The sequence below is a fragment of the Diadema antillarum genome, unplaced genomic scaffold, assembly GCF_040938485.1.
Source record: "Diadema antillarum isolate AM-2024a unplaced genomic scaffold, OU_Dant_1.0 seq00001664_RagTag, whole genome shotgun sequence".
NCBI lineage: Eukaryota > Metazoa > Echinodermata > Echinoidea > Diadematoida > Diadematidae > Diadema > Diadema antillarum.
In genome coordinates, this window is record NW_027272363.1 from 699,576 (window position 1) to 713,167 (window position 13,592).

General features: G+C 37.2%; 1 protein-coding gene across 1 annotated transcript in view; it reads left to right on the plus strand.

The window, feature by feature from the left end:
- Window positions 1-11,266, plus strand: part of LOC139711513 (uncharacterized) — a 106,757-nt gene extending 95,491 nt beyond the window's left edge. The window contains exons 13-17 of the mRNA XM_071623389.1: window positions 506-633; window positions 1,528-1,636; window positions 2,265-2,627; window positions 6,194-6,268; window positions 9,046-11,266. Of these exons, the coding sequence (XP_071479490.1) occupies window positions 506-633; window positions 1,528-1,636; window positions 2,265-2,627; window positions 6,194-6,268; window positions 9,046-9,144 (774 nt within the window). The 3' untranslated portion in view covers window positions 9,145-11,266. The remainder of the gene's footprint in view (window positions 1-505; window positions 634-1,527; window positions 1,637-2,264; window positions 2,628-6,193; window positions 6,269-9,045) is intronic.
- The last annotated feature ends 2,326 nt before the right edge of the window (window positions 11,267-13,592 follow it).

Sequence of the window (13,592 nt, forward strand, 5' to 3'; positions counted from 1 at the left end):
AACACTTATGAAATAGTACAGAGCATACCATTTTAAGAGGAATTCAAAGTTTATTTGAAATGACTGAAACATCCAAAAACAAAGTAAAACAAAGCGATCGTAATAAAAGATGGGTCCAACACTTTATTAGAATCGCTCTGTTTTGGATATCTCAGCCATTTCAAAACCAATTTTCATCAAATAAACGTTGAATTCCTCATGGAATTACATGGTCTTTCATATTTCATAAGAGGTTTCTCATCATCTCACCAAAAAATATTAGAAACTTGAAATTAGGTCTCAACCAAAACTATACGACCCCTTTAAGCCATGTGCTTAGTACAACGTCTACTTTTGTCATGTTCATGTCCGTGAATAACGTCGGTATTGTGGTGTGTTGTTAAATTGGCGAATAGCACTCGACTCACGAAATTTGCAAAAATGATAACCCGCAAAATATATTCCGTATACAGTAGGTATTATAAACAGGTTAACAAATGTTGAAACCTCTGTTTTGATTGGTCAGGAGGCAGTGGAGGACTTGAAGCTCCTCCAGAGGGCGCTAGTCAGGTATCACCGGGACTTGGAGGAGCTGGAAGATTGGTCTTCTCGTCTCTACCAGGATGTTGGCCACACCCTTAGCAGGGAGGAGAGGTGAGATACACTTTGTTTGCATTTAAAGTCATCTTTTTTTTTTCTTCTTTTTTTTTTTTTTTTTTTTGCATGACAACGTGACCGCAGTTTATGTGGAAGAGGGGGCTTAAACGGCCTCCATCTCATCTTTTTAGGGTTAGTCATGATGTGTTATGCATTAAGTCCTAGGTTTAATTGGGACACTTTATGATCACATTTTTGTTGTGATGGTTTTTGAGCCAAAACATTACAAAGAATTCTGGGATCATACCAAGGTTTCCAGCCTAACCCGTTGAGGACGGGCTGATTTTGCTACAACATGCATTTCCCATAGACACCTGCCTGAGTGTACTCAGGACTCGCTCTTTAACCCGTTTAGGATGAGTCCCGAGTATTCCCGGACAAGTGTCTATGGAAAATGCGTGTTGTAGCAAAATTAATCCGTCCTGAAAGGGTTAACGGGTTAATGTAAAAGCTCCAACAAAGATTGTCGGAAGACCAAGGAATCTGTTACCTCGTATCCTATTGGTACGTTTTGCAGTCTCTGTGATTATAGGTATATTACTCTTAATAAGGACTACCCCATTTCTCAAATCTTTGTAGCATTGACAATTTCAGGGAAATGGATCCTGCAACTTAATGTAAAAGCTCCCCCAAAGATTGTCGAAAGACCAAGGAATCTGACTTCCTGTTCGTTTGTTTTGCAGTCTCTGTGATTACAGGTATATTACTCTTCATCAGGACTGCCCCATTTCACAAATCTTCCAGGCATTGACAATGTTAGGGAAATAGATTATGAAAACAAACTAGTATCCCCTGAGTAGGATTTGTCTCTTTGTATACTTTCTTCAAGAAGCATGTTTTATGCTACATTTATGTCTCTCTCTCCCTGTCTCTCTGTGTTCTCAAACTCAGGGATGACCTCAAAAGCTTGTCAGCTGTTCGTCATCAGATTAAGGATGAAATCTCTCGATTGGAGAAATCCTTGAGGGAGAAGTACCATTCTGTGGTAACTTCAGAGGAGGTGAGACGTCAAAATATTGGACATTAGCATTTGACATGCATGTACTCCTGGTCCTAGCCAGTAACATTTGACCGAATCTTTTGTTGGACATAGGGGTGATGTACATGTACTAGCGATTAGTGAAAGTAAAATATGAGGATTTTTTTTCACACATGATAATTTTTTTTTTTTTCAATCTCCCATCTTGTGCAGTGAAATGCTTTTTTCCCTGATACTTGTTTTTATGTCACTTTGCAAGGCTAATCAAGTTGCCAAAGTTGGTGTAATTATACTGAGAATATATCCGTTTGGACCAGGCACATTAGAATGATGGTCTTTTTTTTTCTCCCAAACTCTGTGGTGTTGATTTGTATATAGGCATTTTCTGTATCCCTGGATGGAAAAAAAATTTGAAAGAATGTTAAAATTGTAGTGCACTCTTCTTCTTCTTGTATGGCACAATGTGCCCACTATAAAATACAATTTGCTACTTGTTGCTAGTCATCTGGGGCAAACCACGAGGGGTTAGCATCATTCGCCCGTTTTTCTACGTGGGGTAGCTCTTATTACCCAACATGGAAATTCTAAGTATTCAGCAGGTGTTTGGAGTGCTTTCTGTTTCCCCTTGTTCTCACCAATGGACAAATAGGACCAACTTTTAGATGGAGAAAACCTCTGGTCACCAAGCCTAACCCAGGTCATGTGTGAGATGGTCCACCTTCTCAGGGAACAGACGACACTGCGCACTCTCCTAGAGGAACTGGACTCCCTGGACAATCCGCCCACTCCGCCACGATCTCCCAACAAAGGGGCGGAGTTTGCCATGGATGAAGGCGCTGCCGAGGAGGTGGACGGACGTGGTTTGCCCCTAGAGATCAGCGACCTCGAGGACCTGACCTTTCCCCAGGTAATGACCCATCGAGAGCTGGTCGACGAGCTGGTCAGAACGCGGAGTGACCTGAGGCAGATGCGGAGCCAGGCTAGGAGGGACGTTGCCACGGCGATCAAGGAGGTAAGCAGCTTCTGACTTGTATTTCTCTCCCACCGGAAAGACTCTCATGCCAACATCTTGTTTCTTCGTCATCTTCATTGTGGAGGGTGCTTAATCCATCCAAGACAAAATCCAACCTTAGTCAGGCAGATGGTATAATGGGGTATTCACATTTCATCTCATAGTTTGTTTGTTTGGTTCTGCATTATGTGTTTCTAATGAGATAGTTAATAGAAAAGATAAAGATGTCTTTGAATTATCAAGGGAACATATGCAATATGCACAATTTTGATGTTCATTTTGACTAAAACAATACTGGCAGGTATTAACCCTAACCAGGCCGGGCTTTTTGGCCTGTTCTATGGCTGGGGGAGGGTTGATTCAATCCCCCAACCCCCCCCCCCCCAAGATCTCAGCCGTCGATCGCGCAATCGGCCTGAAAATTGGCATATGCATTACCTGTTGCGTAATCTACTAATAAAAGAAAAAAATGAATTTTTCTTTTTTCATATTTTATATTAATTAGTATGCATGAAATCATAGATTTTGCTCTAATTCAGAAAATAAAGCTAATGGCATCCTAATTTTTGGTGACATTATTCCTTGTAGCATTCCTAACAATGTACTTCGAAAATAAATTTGGTATCAAAGTTAATTTCTTATGTATTCTATTGTTTTATGAATTTCTTATGTATTTTGTTTGTTTTTTTGACCTTTTGTTTTTTCATTTTTTTTCCACAAAATTTATTACAGAACCGATTTTAAGCATAATTGTGCTAAAATTAATTGATTGTAGCCATTGAAAGTGAAAATCATATCTTTTTGAATAAGGTGAGAAAACTCTTTTTGCAGACTTTGTACACAAAATCCCGTTTTTGAGCCACTTTCGGTCTGACAAGCATATACAAAAGGACGTGCAGCGTCGTAACGGTATGTCCGATTTTCGCGAAAATGGTGTCATAAGATGTGCAAGACTTGAAAGTAAAAAGTCAGCGAACAGCGCTTTAAAAAAATTTGCACGGCAGAATGGTCTCAAAAAAAGTTGAGGGGGGTGATTCAACCCCCCCCCCCCCCCCCCCAGCCCTTTTAGGGTTAAAGATTCTAGGGAAATCAGGCAAATAATTATATGATATTGGATGGCCTTGAGGTTAATAGAAGGAAATATTGGACGAGCTATGCACAAATATTGGACGAGTCGAAGACGAGTCCAATATTTTGCTTAGCGAGTCCATTATTTCCTTGTTTTAACCGAAAATAGGACATCCAATATCATCATTATTATCCTACAGAGGATTTTAGCAAAGAATATCTTCACTAACCCTTTCTGTCTCTGAGTGCTGTATGGTCTCCTACTGTACTTGATCCTGACATGGGGAATATGGTACACTCTTCAGTGCAAGTTAATCCACTTCATTCCCAGATAAAACAGTGATCTATGTATTATGATGTACAATTTTAACTATTTAATCTATGAAATTTGTATAAACACAGAATTTTTGAAAAACAAAATTTTAGTTTATTCGTGATTGACCAATCACAGACGTTTTTATTTCATATTTCGGGTCATCTCGTATATCTCAACCAATCTCGGTGCAGTTTATGAAAAACTTTGGGGAATCCCCTTCTTGCCGTCCAATATTTCAAATATTGGTCGCCTCGGCAAAAAATATTGGTCGAGTTCAACAAACTTTCTAAGTGGGTCGGAGGTTATGAGGTGCGTCGACAAAATAACACTTGTATTTGGGCTCTAAAAATCCTCTGTATGGATAATAATATGAAATATCTAACCAGTGGAGTATCAGTTGAATTTAACATGGTGCAGAGAAGACATCTCAAAATATCTGATCTGACTTTCCTCACAAGTTATTCCATCGTCTATCATCCTTCTTTAACAGCCATTCAATCTTTGTCTTCAAGAGGAACATTTTTCCCAAGATAACGCATGGAGATTTCAGGAACTTTTTATGCCTCCGCAACGAAGTGGCCGGAGGCATTATGTTTTCGGGTCGTCCGTCCGTCCGTCCGTCCGTACGTCCGTACAAGCTTGTACGTCCGTACGTCTGTACGTACGTCCGTACGTCCGTCCGTACGTCCCGCCGTCCCGTTTTGTTTTTGTCGATATCTCAAGAACCGTGGGGTGGTTTTACATCAAACTTGGTATGAGGGTATATCCTTGGGGGATAATACTTTGTGTGGATTTTAGGGTCACAGGGTCAAAGGTCAAAGGTCACAGGTTATTTTGTGAAAAAAAATTGAAATTTCATGTTTTTCTCCATATCTCGCAAATGGTTCAAGGTATCTTCATGGAACTTAGTATATATGCTTGTACCGATGGGCAGTGATTATCTAGGGAAGTTGGGGGTCATGGGTCAAAGGTCAGGGGGGTCAAAGGTCAAGGTCAACTCCTCAAAATATCACTACATTCCTTAAAATGCAATATGCCTGAAGGTTTTTTTTTTTTTTAAACTTGATGTATGGCATGTATTACCCAATATATATTTTGGGGGAAGTTTCTTGCCAAAAGGTCAAAGGTCAAAAGGTAAAAGGTCAAGTGAAAGTGCTAAATTGCACTTTTTCCTCCATATCTCGAAAGTAACTTAAGGTATCATCATGAAACTTACATATTTATGCATGTTCTACCTAACAGTGATTTTCTGTGGAACTGTGAGGTCAAAGGTCAAACGAAAGGTTTAGATAATGCTATTTTCCCATTTGATACTGAAATTATACTTTTTCTCAATACCTTGAAAATTACTCAATGCATAAACTTATAAAAGGGTCAAAAGTCAAGTAAAAATTATCAGTTCCCCAAATACCTGCACTCTGACATTTTAATCATTCATCCAATTGAACCTAGTTCTAGGAAAGTGAACATTCAGCACATTTGTGTCAAACCTGTTATTTTAATATTTTGCCAATTGTGTGAAACTGTCATCACACATTGTCAAGACATTGTACTATACACCTATTAGGAGAACCATGCATTATGGCGGAGGCATATCAGTCGCAGTAGCGATATATCTAGTTTCACCATATATTTTTTTTTGCGAATAGTGATAATACCTTTTAATGCAATTTGTAATCTCCTTATGTTCTTTGCAGAATAATTTGTCATTCTCATTTTTCTATTTTTACAATAATACTGAGTGAAACAAGATTTTTACTAACATCTGTAGTCATCATCTCATTGAGATTCTTATAATGTATATTACAGAAAAAAAGAAAACCCTGAGAATGTTCACACTTTCTAACATACATGTATTTGCTTTTCCGACAGAAAAGTGCGAAAGTGCTGATTTCTCTCTTTGCCCTGTCTTTTTTTGTATCTTGTCTTCCTGTACTTTGTCTTTCCCGGAGCATTGTAGTTTAACAGTTTTCAACAATCAGTCTTCTTTTCATTAACGCAACATTCAAACTTTACCGCAGCTGTTCTCATTTCATTCAATTTCTGTCATGTAATAACTCTTTTTTTTGTCTTAATTTGCTAACTGTTTGTTTCCATTTTTTTTTTTGACCAGTCCAGATTTATGTTGCCATGGCATGATGCACTAACATCTGTGTAATGGGCTGTTCCATTATGTTTGTAGGTGAGACAGTCCATCCTGTCCGATGTTCGGAGGGACATTCAGTTGGAATCTCAGTTTTTGCAAGTTCAGATGCAGGTATAAATTGCATTGGAATATCCTTGGTGGTGTGAAGTGATTAATCAACACGAGCTTTCAAACCGCATTCATGTATCTCATGCACACATCTTTGCCATTTTTGTGCAGTCTTCATGAAAAAAAAAAATCATAGATTCAGCATAAAGCACCCCATTGCTGTGAGATTTGTTTTACACGGCAACAATGCCGCACCAGAATCATGTATTTCCACATGCTTGTGACTTTTGAATATGTGATTTTTTTTTGATTTTTTTTTTTGTGGGGGGGGGGGGGGGTAGATTCTTACACTGGTACAATTGTAGAGGCTATAATAACCCAATCACCTTCTGCAGACAATCAGTTCATGTGTACGTAATAAAGAGTCATGGTGTTGTTCAAAACAAAAAGAAGGAGTAGACTTCAACAACAAAAGGACCAAGGTAAGAATGTCTTGCCCATAAAAAGTATGAGAATATGTCACATACATATGAATTGCTGCTGAAGGGAATTTAAAAATAAGATTGTTGTTCATTCTCTTGATGGACACACACCTTATTCACACATTGTTTATCATTTTAATTTCTCGGTTCTGTCATATAAATATCTTGTGTACAAGAAATCATGGACTTCAAAGTATACTTAAAAGCCAAAGTTAGCTTTTTCATACTCCCATTATCAAATATTACCTTGCACACCAAATTGCTTTCACTAATCCTAAACAATATCATTGGGTTTGTTCATAACAACTACTCAAAATCAATTGTATACCACAAGGAGAAAGGGATGTAGCAATAGCAGCAGTTTACAACACAGTGCACAGTGTTTCTAGCCGTCTTCTAGCCCCCCTTCCTCCCCCCCCCAAAAAAAAAAAGTGAAAAGAAAATGAACATGGTTGAAATATGAAAACTTCGAAAGCTCTTCCATTTATCTGAAAATCTGAATTTATGAAAGCTTGGCTTTTAAATGAGCTCAAGGGATTTCTCTCATGGTATTGACTCTATCCCAGTCCCCTTGCAAGTTTTTGTTTTGTTTTTCTATTTCGAGTAATCTACTGTACAATGTAGATGATGTACGTAGTGTATGTTTATGTAGTGTGTATTGTAATTATATCTATTTTATGATGTTAAAAAAACAAAACAAAACAAAAAACAAAGAAGCAAAGAAGCAAAATGAAACCAAAAAAGCAAAACAAATTCATATGAGAGTGAAATACATTGTTCACTTGTACAGTTGAACCTCTCTTATCCGGCCTCCCTTTATCCGGATCTCTCTATTATACGGACGCAATCTCGCCGTGATTTTTTTTTTATATAATTACGGGAGGAAAGGGGGATTCCCAACTCCTTGAGAACTCCTACACAAACACACATGAATTACATGTACTTGATACATTTCTAAATAATTATTTAGGTAAATTATCCCAAGAATTTATGAAAGAAAGTGATTTCATTCTTGCAAACACGAACCTCTATTTTGGGGTCTGTTACTGAGTGTAACAATGAAAAGGTTGCAGTATACACATTACTTCATGTGGTACTACAATGGGCTACATCAGTACATGTGTATGTTACTATGTACAGTGTATATGTACATGTATAAAGCATTGAGTCTCCCGTATCCGGCCAAATCCCTTATCCGGATGAGCCCCGGTCCCGACATGTCCGGATACGAGAGGTTCAACTGTATATTTCTTTTTCTAATGCAACCATTAATCCATGAATATATTCACTGCATTTTTTTTTTTCATGCATGCCCTTCAATTACCGTGTGTGTTTGTATTGTTTCTTTAACCTGTGGTTTCACTTGTTTCTTTAATACATTAATGATGTCGTGTTAACAATCCCATTTGCTCCTTTCACTTGTGGAGTTTGTGCCCTAAACACTGCACTGGCACTAACACTGCAGTATCTTTGATGTGAAAGTTTATTGAACTTGGTCATGAATGTTGCACACTCATGTTGTTGTTTTGTTTTTTTTTTTCATTACAGTATGTTTTTCCTCTGTTTAAACTCACCTTGAAACTTGTAAATTTTTTATTGTAAACCACCATTCCCGACATTCCAAGTGTGAACATAGTGTATTTGTTCTTATTTTCAACAGTGACAACACTGCACCGAATCAAAGAAAATTTTTCATTTGTTATAATCAAATATACTAGAATTCACTTTGCTTTCAAATATTCCATAGTCTTGAACCAGTAAGGTAGGAGATTGCAGGAAAATTGGTCATTTCCAGTTTAGCGTTTCAACTGTAGGTTGGTCACTGTGTGATGTTCAGTAAAGCAAAACTTTATTCCATGGCTTTTAAAAAAGAAAGAAAAAGAAATCCATTAAAAGTATTTAGCACAAATCTTCCTTTTCCAAGCTTTCATATAGTACAGTTACATTGTACAGCTAATGAATGACATCAATCATAACCCAGTGGCAAGCTAGGAATTGAACTAACATGCATTAAATTGGAGTTATTCATGGATTGGTAGATGGAAAGATACAGGCTGAGATAAATGTAGGGTTGGATGCATAGTTAGTTGGATATATAGATGGATTACATTGTAGATACTGTAGTAAGATATAAGATAGATAGGTAGAAAAATACATGGAGAGATTTGAGTTAGGATGTGAGAGACATATATGTACATGTACATGTAAATGGAGAGAGATATCCTGCGATTAACATAAAGATAAATTAATGTGTAGGCAGAGTATGAAGGCAATGTTTCATATTGAACTACAATGTCAGTCAGACATTGTCACTCTCATGCTTTATATTCTCTATCTTTGATCCCTGGATACGACTAGGCCAAAGACGTGGAGATTGGGAACCTCAGGGCCATGGTCAAACAGCTGAGAGAGGCCAGCCTGTCGACCGCAAGCTTTGATTCCGCCTGCAGCCAATGACAGTACTGGACAAAGTCACATGACACTGAGGCAATATGAATGAGATCATGTGATATCATGCAGAGTCATAGAGGTGAAGATTCCTGCTGCATGATGGCTGATTCAGAGGTGTGAATAGTCCTCTTTAAGAAGGAATCCAGCTATACATCTGACCAGACAGAGACCTTTTACATGTGACAGTACATGCCTAGATCATGTGACCTCAAAAAGTCACATGATACTGTGTCACCTGATGGAATATATTTGTGATGAAACATTTTTGTTACAACTCAGGAAATAGTCTGCTATTGGTAGTGGCACACAAAATGTTCTTCCATGATCAGTTAACGGTGTGCAAAAGTAACGTGTGCTTAACATCTGAATAAAGATTTCTGTCGTAAGCCTTTTTGAGACTTTTTTCTTCTGTGGAATATCTTTTTATCTGTCTGTACATGTTGAAAATTGAAGAGCTACTGATGAGCTGAATTGTCAACTCTTATTGGAAAGAACCCTGAAATTGCACAATTTTATATCGCAAAGAAATTTTAGGCATAATGGACAACACACTCATCTCTTCTGATGAGGAACACGGACAAAGTGATTGTTATTATATTGTTCAAGTCATTTCATGCTGGACTGTGCAATACAATCCATAGGCTATGCCCCAGACCCACCAGCTTCCAAAAGGCAAATGTGTTAATTTGAAGAGTTTGATCACAAAACAAGCTATTACTCCCAGTGATGTTACTTTGAGATATGTATGATTAAGACTGCTATAAAACAATGAAAATGATAAGAAAATAGGGAATATTCTTAATCATAACTTCAAGAATATTTCCTGTTATGCACCAGTGAGGTATCACTGGAAAGGATTTATGTTGCACGATATGATAATGGACTTGGACTTCAAAATGTTTGCTAATGGTGCTTCAATACCAGTTTTGCGATCAAACTCTTCATTTGTGAAACTGCAAAATAGTGTGTTAGTCATGCATCAATTGTTGAATATACTCAACTGTGCATGACAATATAATAAAAGTAAACGAAAGGCAAGCATACTAGTATGATACTAACCCACTGCAAAGCAGTATTGTCTTTAAAGTATTTTCTACACCATTGTGTACCACCACCAACCAACTCCTTATTTAGATTAAACAAATGACAAATATATAGTTTTGAAATTGTTCCAGGCCATGAAATGATGGAAGACAGAGAAGAGTTTTATTGTTTGGTTTGGTTTGTTTTGTTTTTGTTTGTTTTTTAAACCTGTTCCTTACAAGAACCTGGTATACCAGGTTCCCAAAATGTAGACGAGTTCCTGCATTCATGGCCTAATTCTTGTTCATTTATGTTATACTGCCCAGAAAAATGGCTATGATAGGAATCTGATAGTTTCTTCTATCAGCATTTGTTCTCTTTCTATAGGAAAACTGCGTATATTACAGTATTATTTACTTTTTTTTTTCCAATGTAGAATGCATTTGTTTTGCTATAAAACTCTTATGAAGATATACACTGTACATTGCGATCAAGGCTGACCTCAGTAGATTTTGGTGTTCGCTGATTTCATTGCAGGTGCCTCGTTTTGTGTATGACAAAAGAGTCTGTGAGCCCATCAGCGTACACTCTATTTATACCTGGCACCCGATTGATATTTTCAATGTTTGATGCCACATGTAGTTGACTGTGGAAAAGGGATACATGGTATATATACCGCTTGACCGCTTTCGCACAGGTGGATTACCAACCTGTCTGTTCTGTGTCGATGGGCAAAGAGAATCTCGTTGGGGGGCATTGAAGGCTCCCAGAGAATTGCAGGAGGAATGGGTTAATGAAATTGTAGTGTTGTAACCATTACAGAAAAGGGCAGTGCAAGAGGAACTTTGAATGGAATTGTGAAGGAGGAAATTCTCCTCGATTTGAGTTCAGTGTAATGTTTTTTCTGGTGCATAAATGGTGCTGAGTGATAAAATTTGAAGAGGGGTATAATATGACAGTGACTATCAAAGTGCTAGCAAAAGGTGTTCTTTCAGTCTGTGTTGTGAAATAGAAAAAAAAATTCTAACATGTTTATATGTGTACATACAGAGAAAAAATTATCATCGTAATGAATCTTGCGAAGTTATAAACATCAGTGCACAGTTTTGGGTAATTAATAGTGCTTCACACTAAATTGAATTTGTTCGGGGGGGGTCAAGCTAATTGTGAGGGCTGAGTGTAGATGTTCTTAACCTGTTGAAGACTAGTCCTGAGTGTACACTGTGCTCAGGCAGTTGTCTATAGGAATCATATGTAATAGAAGAGTTTTAGCTGGTGCTCAATGAATTAAAATTGTTTGAAATGGAACTAAAAGCATGCAAACTGCACCACCAGACTTCATGATCAACAAAAGTGACAGTGCTTTCAATATTCATGGGAGTGACAATATGGGCATGAATTTTGATGTTAGCAATTCATAAGAAATCGAGAAACAAAGCGTAAACTTGACAATCTCTTATTTTGTGAAGAAAAAGAAAGACACGTCCTCTATTTTGTGAAGCTCAAAACCTTGATATTGTCTTGTCTTCCAAAATGGTTTATCATCCTGGGCAACAATACTCCTGTCTGGTAAATTCATTTTGGGGGCTTCATAACAGGCTGTTTAGCCATTGCTGCCAGGGGCACTATAGTGATGATGATGCCATGATGGACATTTCTGGTTGTCAGTGTACCATTTTCTATAAAGATACATGTATGTACATGTATAGATACAGCGTACATGTCTCTCTCTGATAGAACTACAATATTAGGAGAGCTCAGGTTTTGAAAATGCATTGTGAACTAGACTAACAAATTAGTTTTCATGGGGAGAATAATGTTCATGTGATGGACATTGGTGCTTGCGTTTTAGAGTGTAGGAAGGTACATGTATGACATCAATGCATTGGCCAATCATTGAATGTCTTTTCTAGAGCGCCCTCTTGTGGTGAAAGTAATCTGCATTCCTCAGATTTATGCATAAAGTGTGATGTCCACCATCCCTGACAGCGGAGACACATTGTACACTCAGATTTTTGAAATTCCACAATTACCTCAAGAGGATGTTTCCTAGTATATTTATGCTCTGTGAACATTGTTTTTATGCTAGATGAATGGGCAGAAATAGATGGAAAATTTTGTCGCAGATTTGAATCTCAGTTTACATGTTGCGTATACATGTACAAGAATAGCCATATTTTGTCAGCAGCCTGAAAATTGATGTGCTGATATATCATTCTTATGACATTTAATTGTAATTATCTGTGTTTGTTCATCAGATGTTGTGGTCTCCAGTTCTACTGGACCATGCATTATAATGGTTGCATTTTATTGTTTGAAATTTACAGGCTGAAAGAGGTAATTTGTAAGTACAATGTAAGACAGAGATTCTTTACGATGCTGCCAAAAGAATGTGATGACATTTTGTTCATCTTTGCATTCTTTCATTCAGATGGAACTCAGCTTTATCTGTATGTGTACAAGATTTGTGTGTGGTTGAACTGTGCCTCATTATCTTCATTATTCGAAATCTTTGGAACATTTACTTTTTAGATGGAAGATTTGTTTAAAGGTGATATTGTGCTAACTTCAGCTGTTTCAGGGCAATATTATGTAAAGGAAAAGTAAATATTGGTAGAACTGTATATGTATTGATGTGATTTTTTTTTAATGTGAATTTTTTTGTCAAGATATAATTTTTTTTTCCATTTTTGTTTTTGTTTTTGCTTTGTTTTTTAACTGATGGGCTGATTTAAGCCATTACAGATTCTGAATGTGAGGGGACACCAATAAAACAGAATGACATTTAGATACAGTATCTGGTGTGATAACATGCATATTAATCAAGAATTGAAATGAACCACTTGAGATGTAACAACTCGCAAACTGTAATCTGCTGGCCTAAGGAATCCGATGTATTCAGTGTACGAGATGAGACATGCCCAATATGTCAACATTACTGTCACAATGATGCAAATCAAAGAGGTACTGCTCCTTTTTGTAGCTTCTGTTATGAGAGTATTAAAAAAACAGTATGGTGTCAGCTTACAAAGTATTTTCACAATCAAAATTATGCAAGGTAAGATCCAGCAGAATCAAGAATGTATCAAAATTATCTTTTCAAGTTGATCCACAGATGAAGATGAGTTGCAAGAAATATAACAGAAAAATCATGCCTGAAATATGCTTAAGTTGGGGAAAATGGGAAAAAGTAGGTCAAATTTTTATGAATCTAATAAGACCACTGATTGTTTATAACCTTTTAAGTTCTGTGGGAATTTTGCCACAGATATTATCATCTTGTAATCATCAAATTGAACTGAACATCAAACTCAAACTCATCAAATTTTACTGCACATCTATAATATATTGGAGAGAGAATGGATGGAACCAGCTAAATGTGTACATCCAAGCAAAATCAGAAAGAGATATGGGAAATCAATGGCAATCTT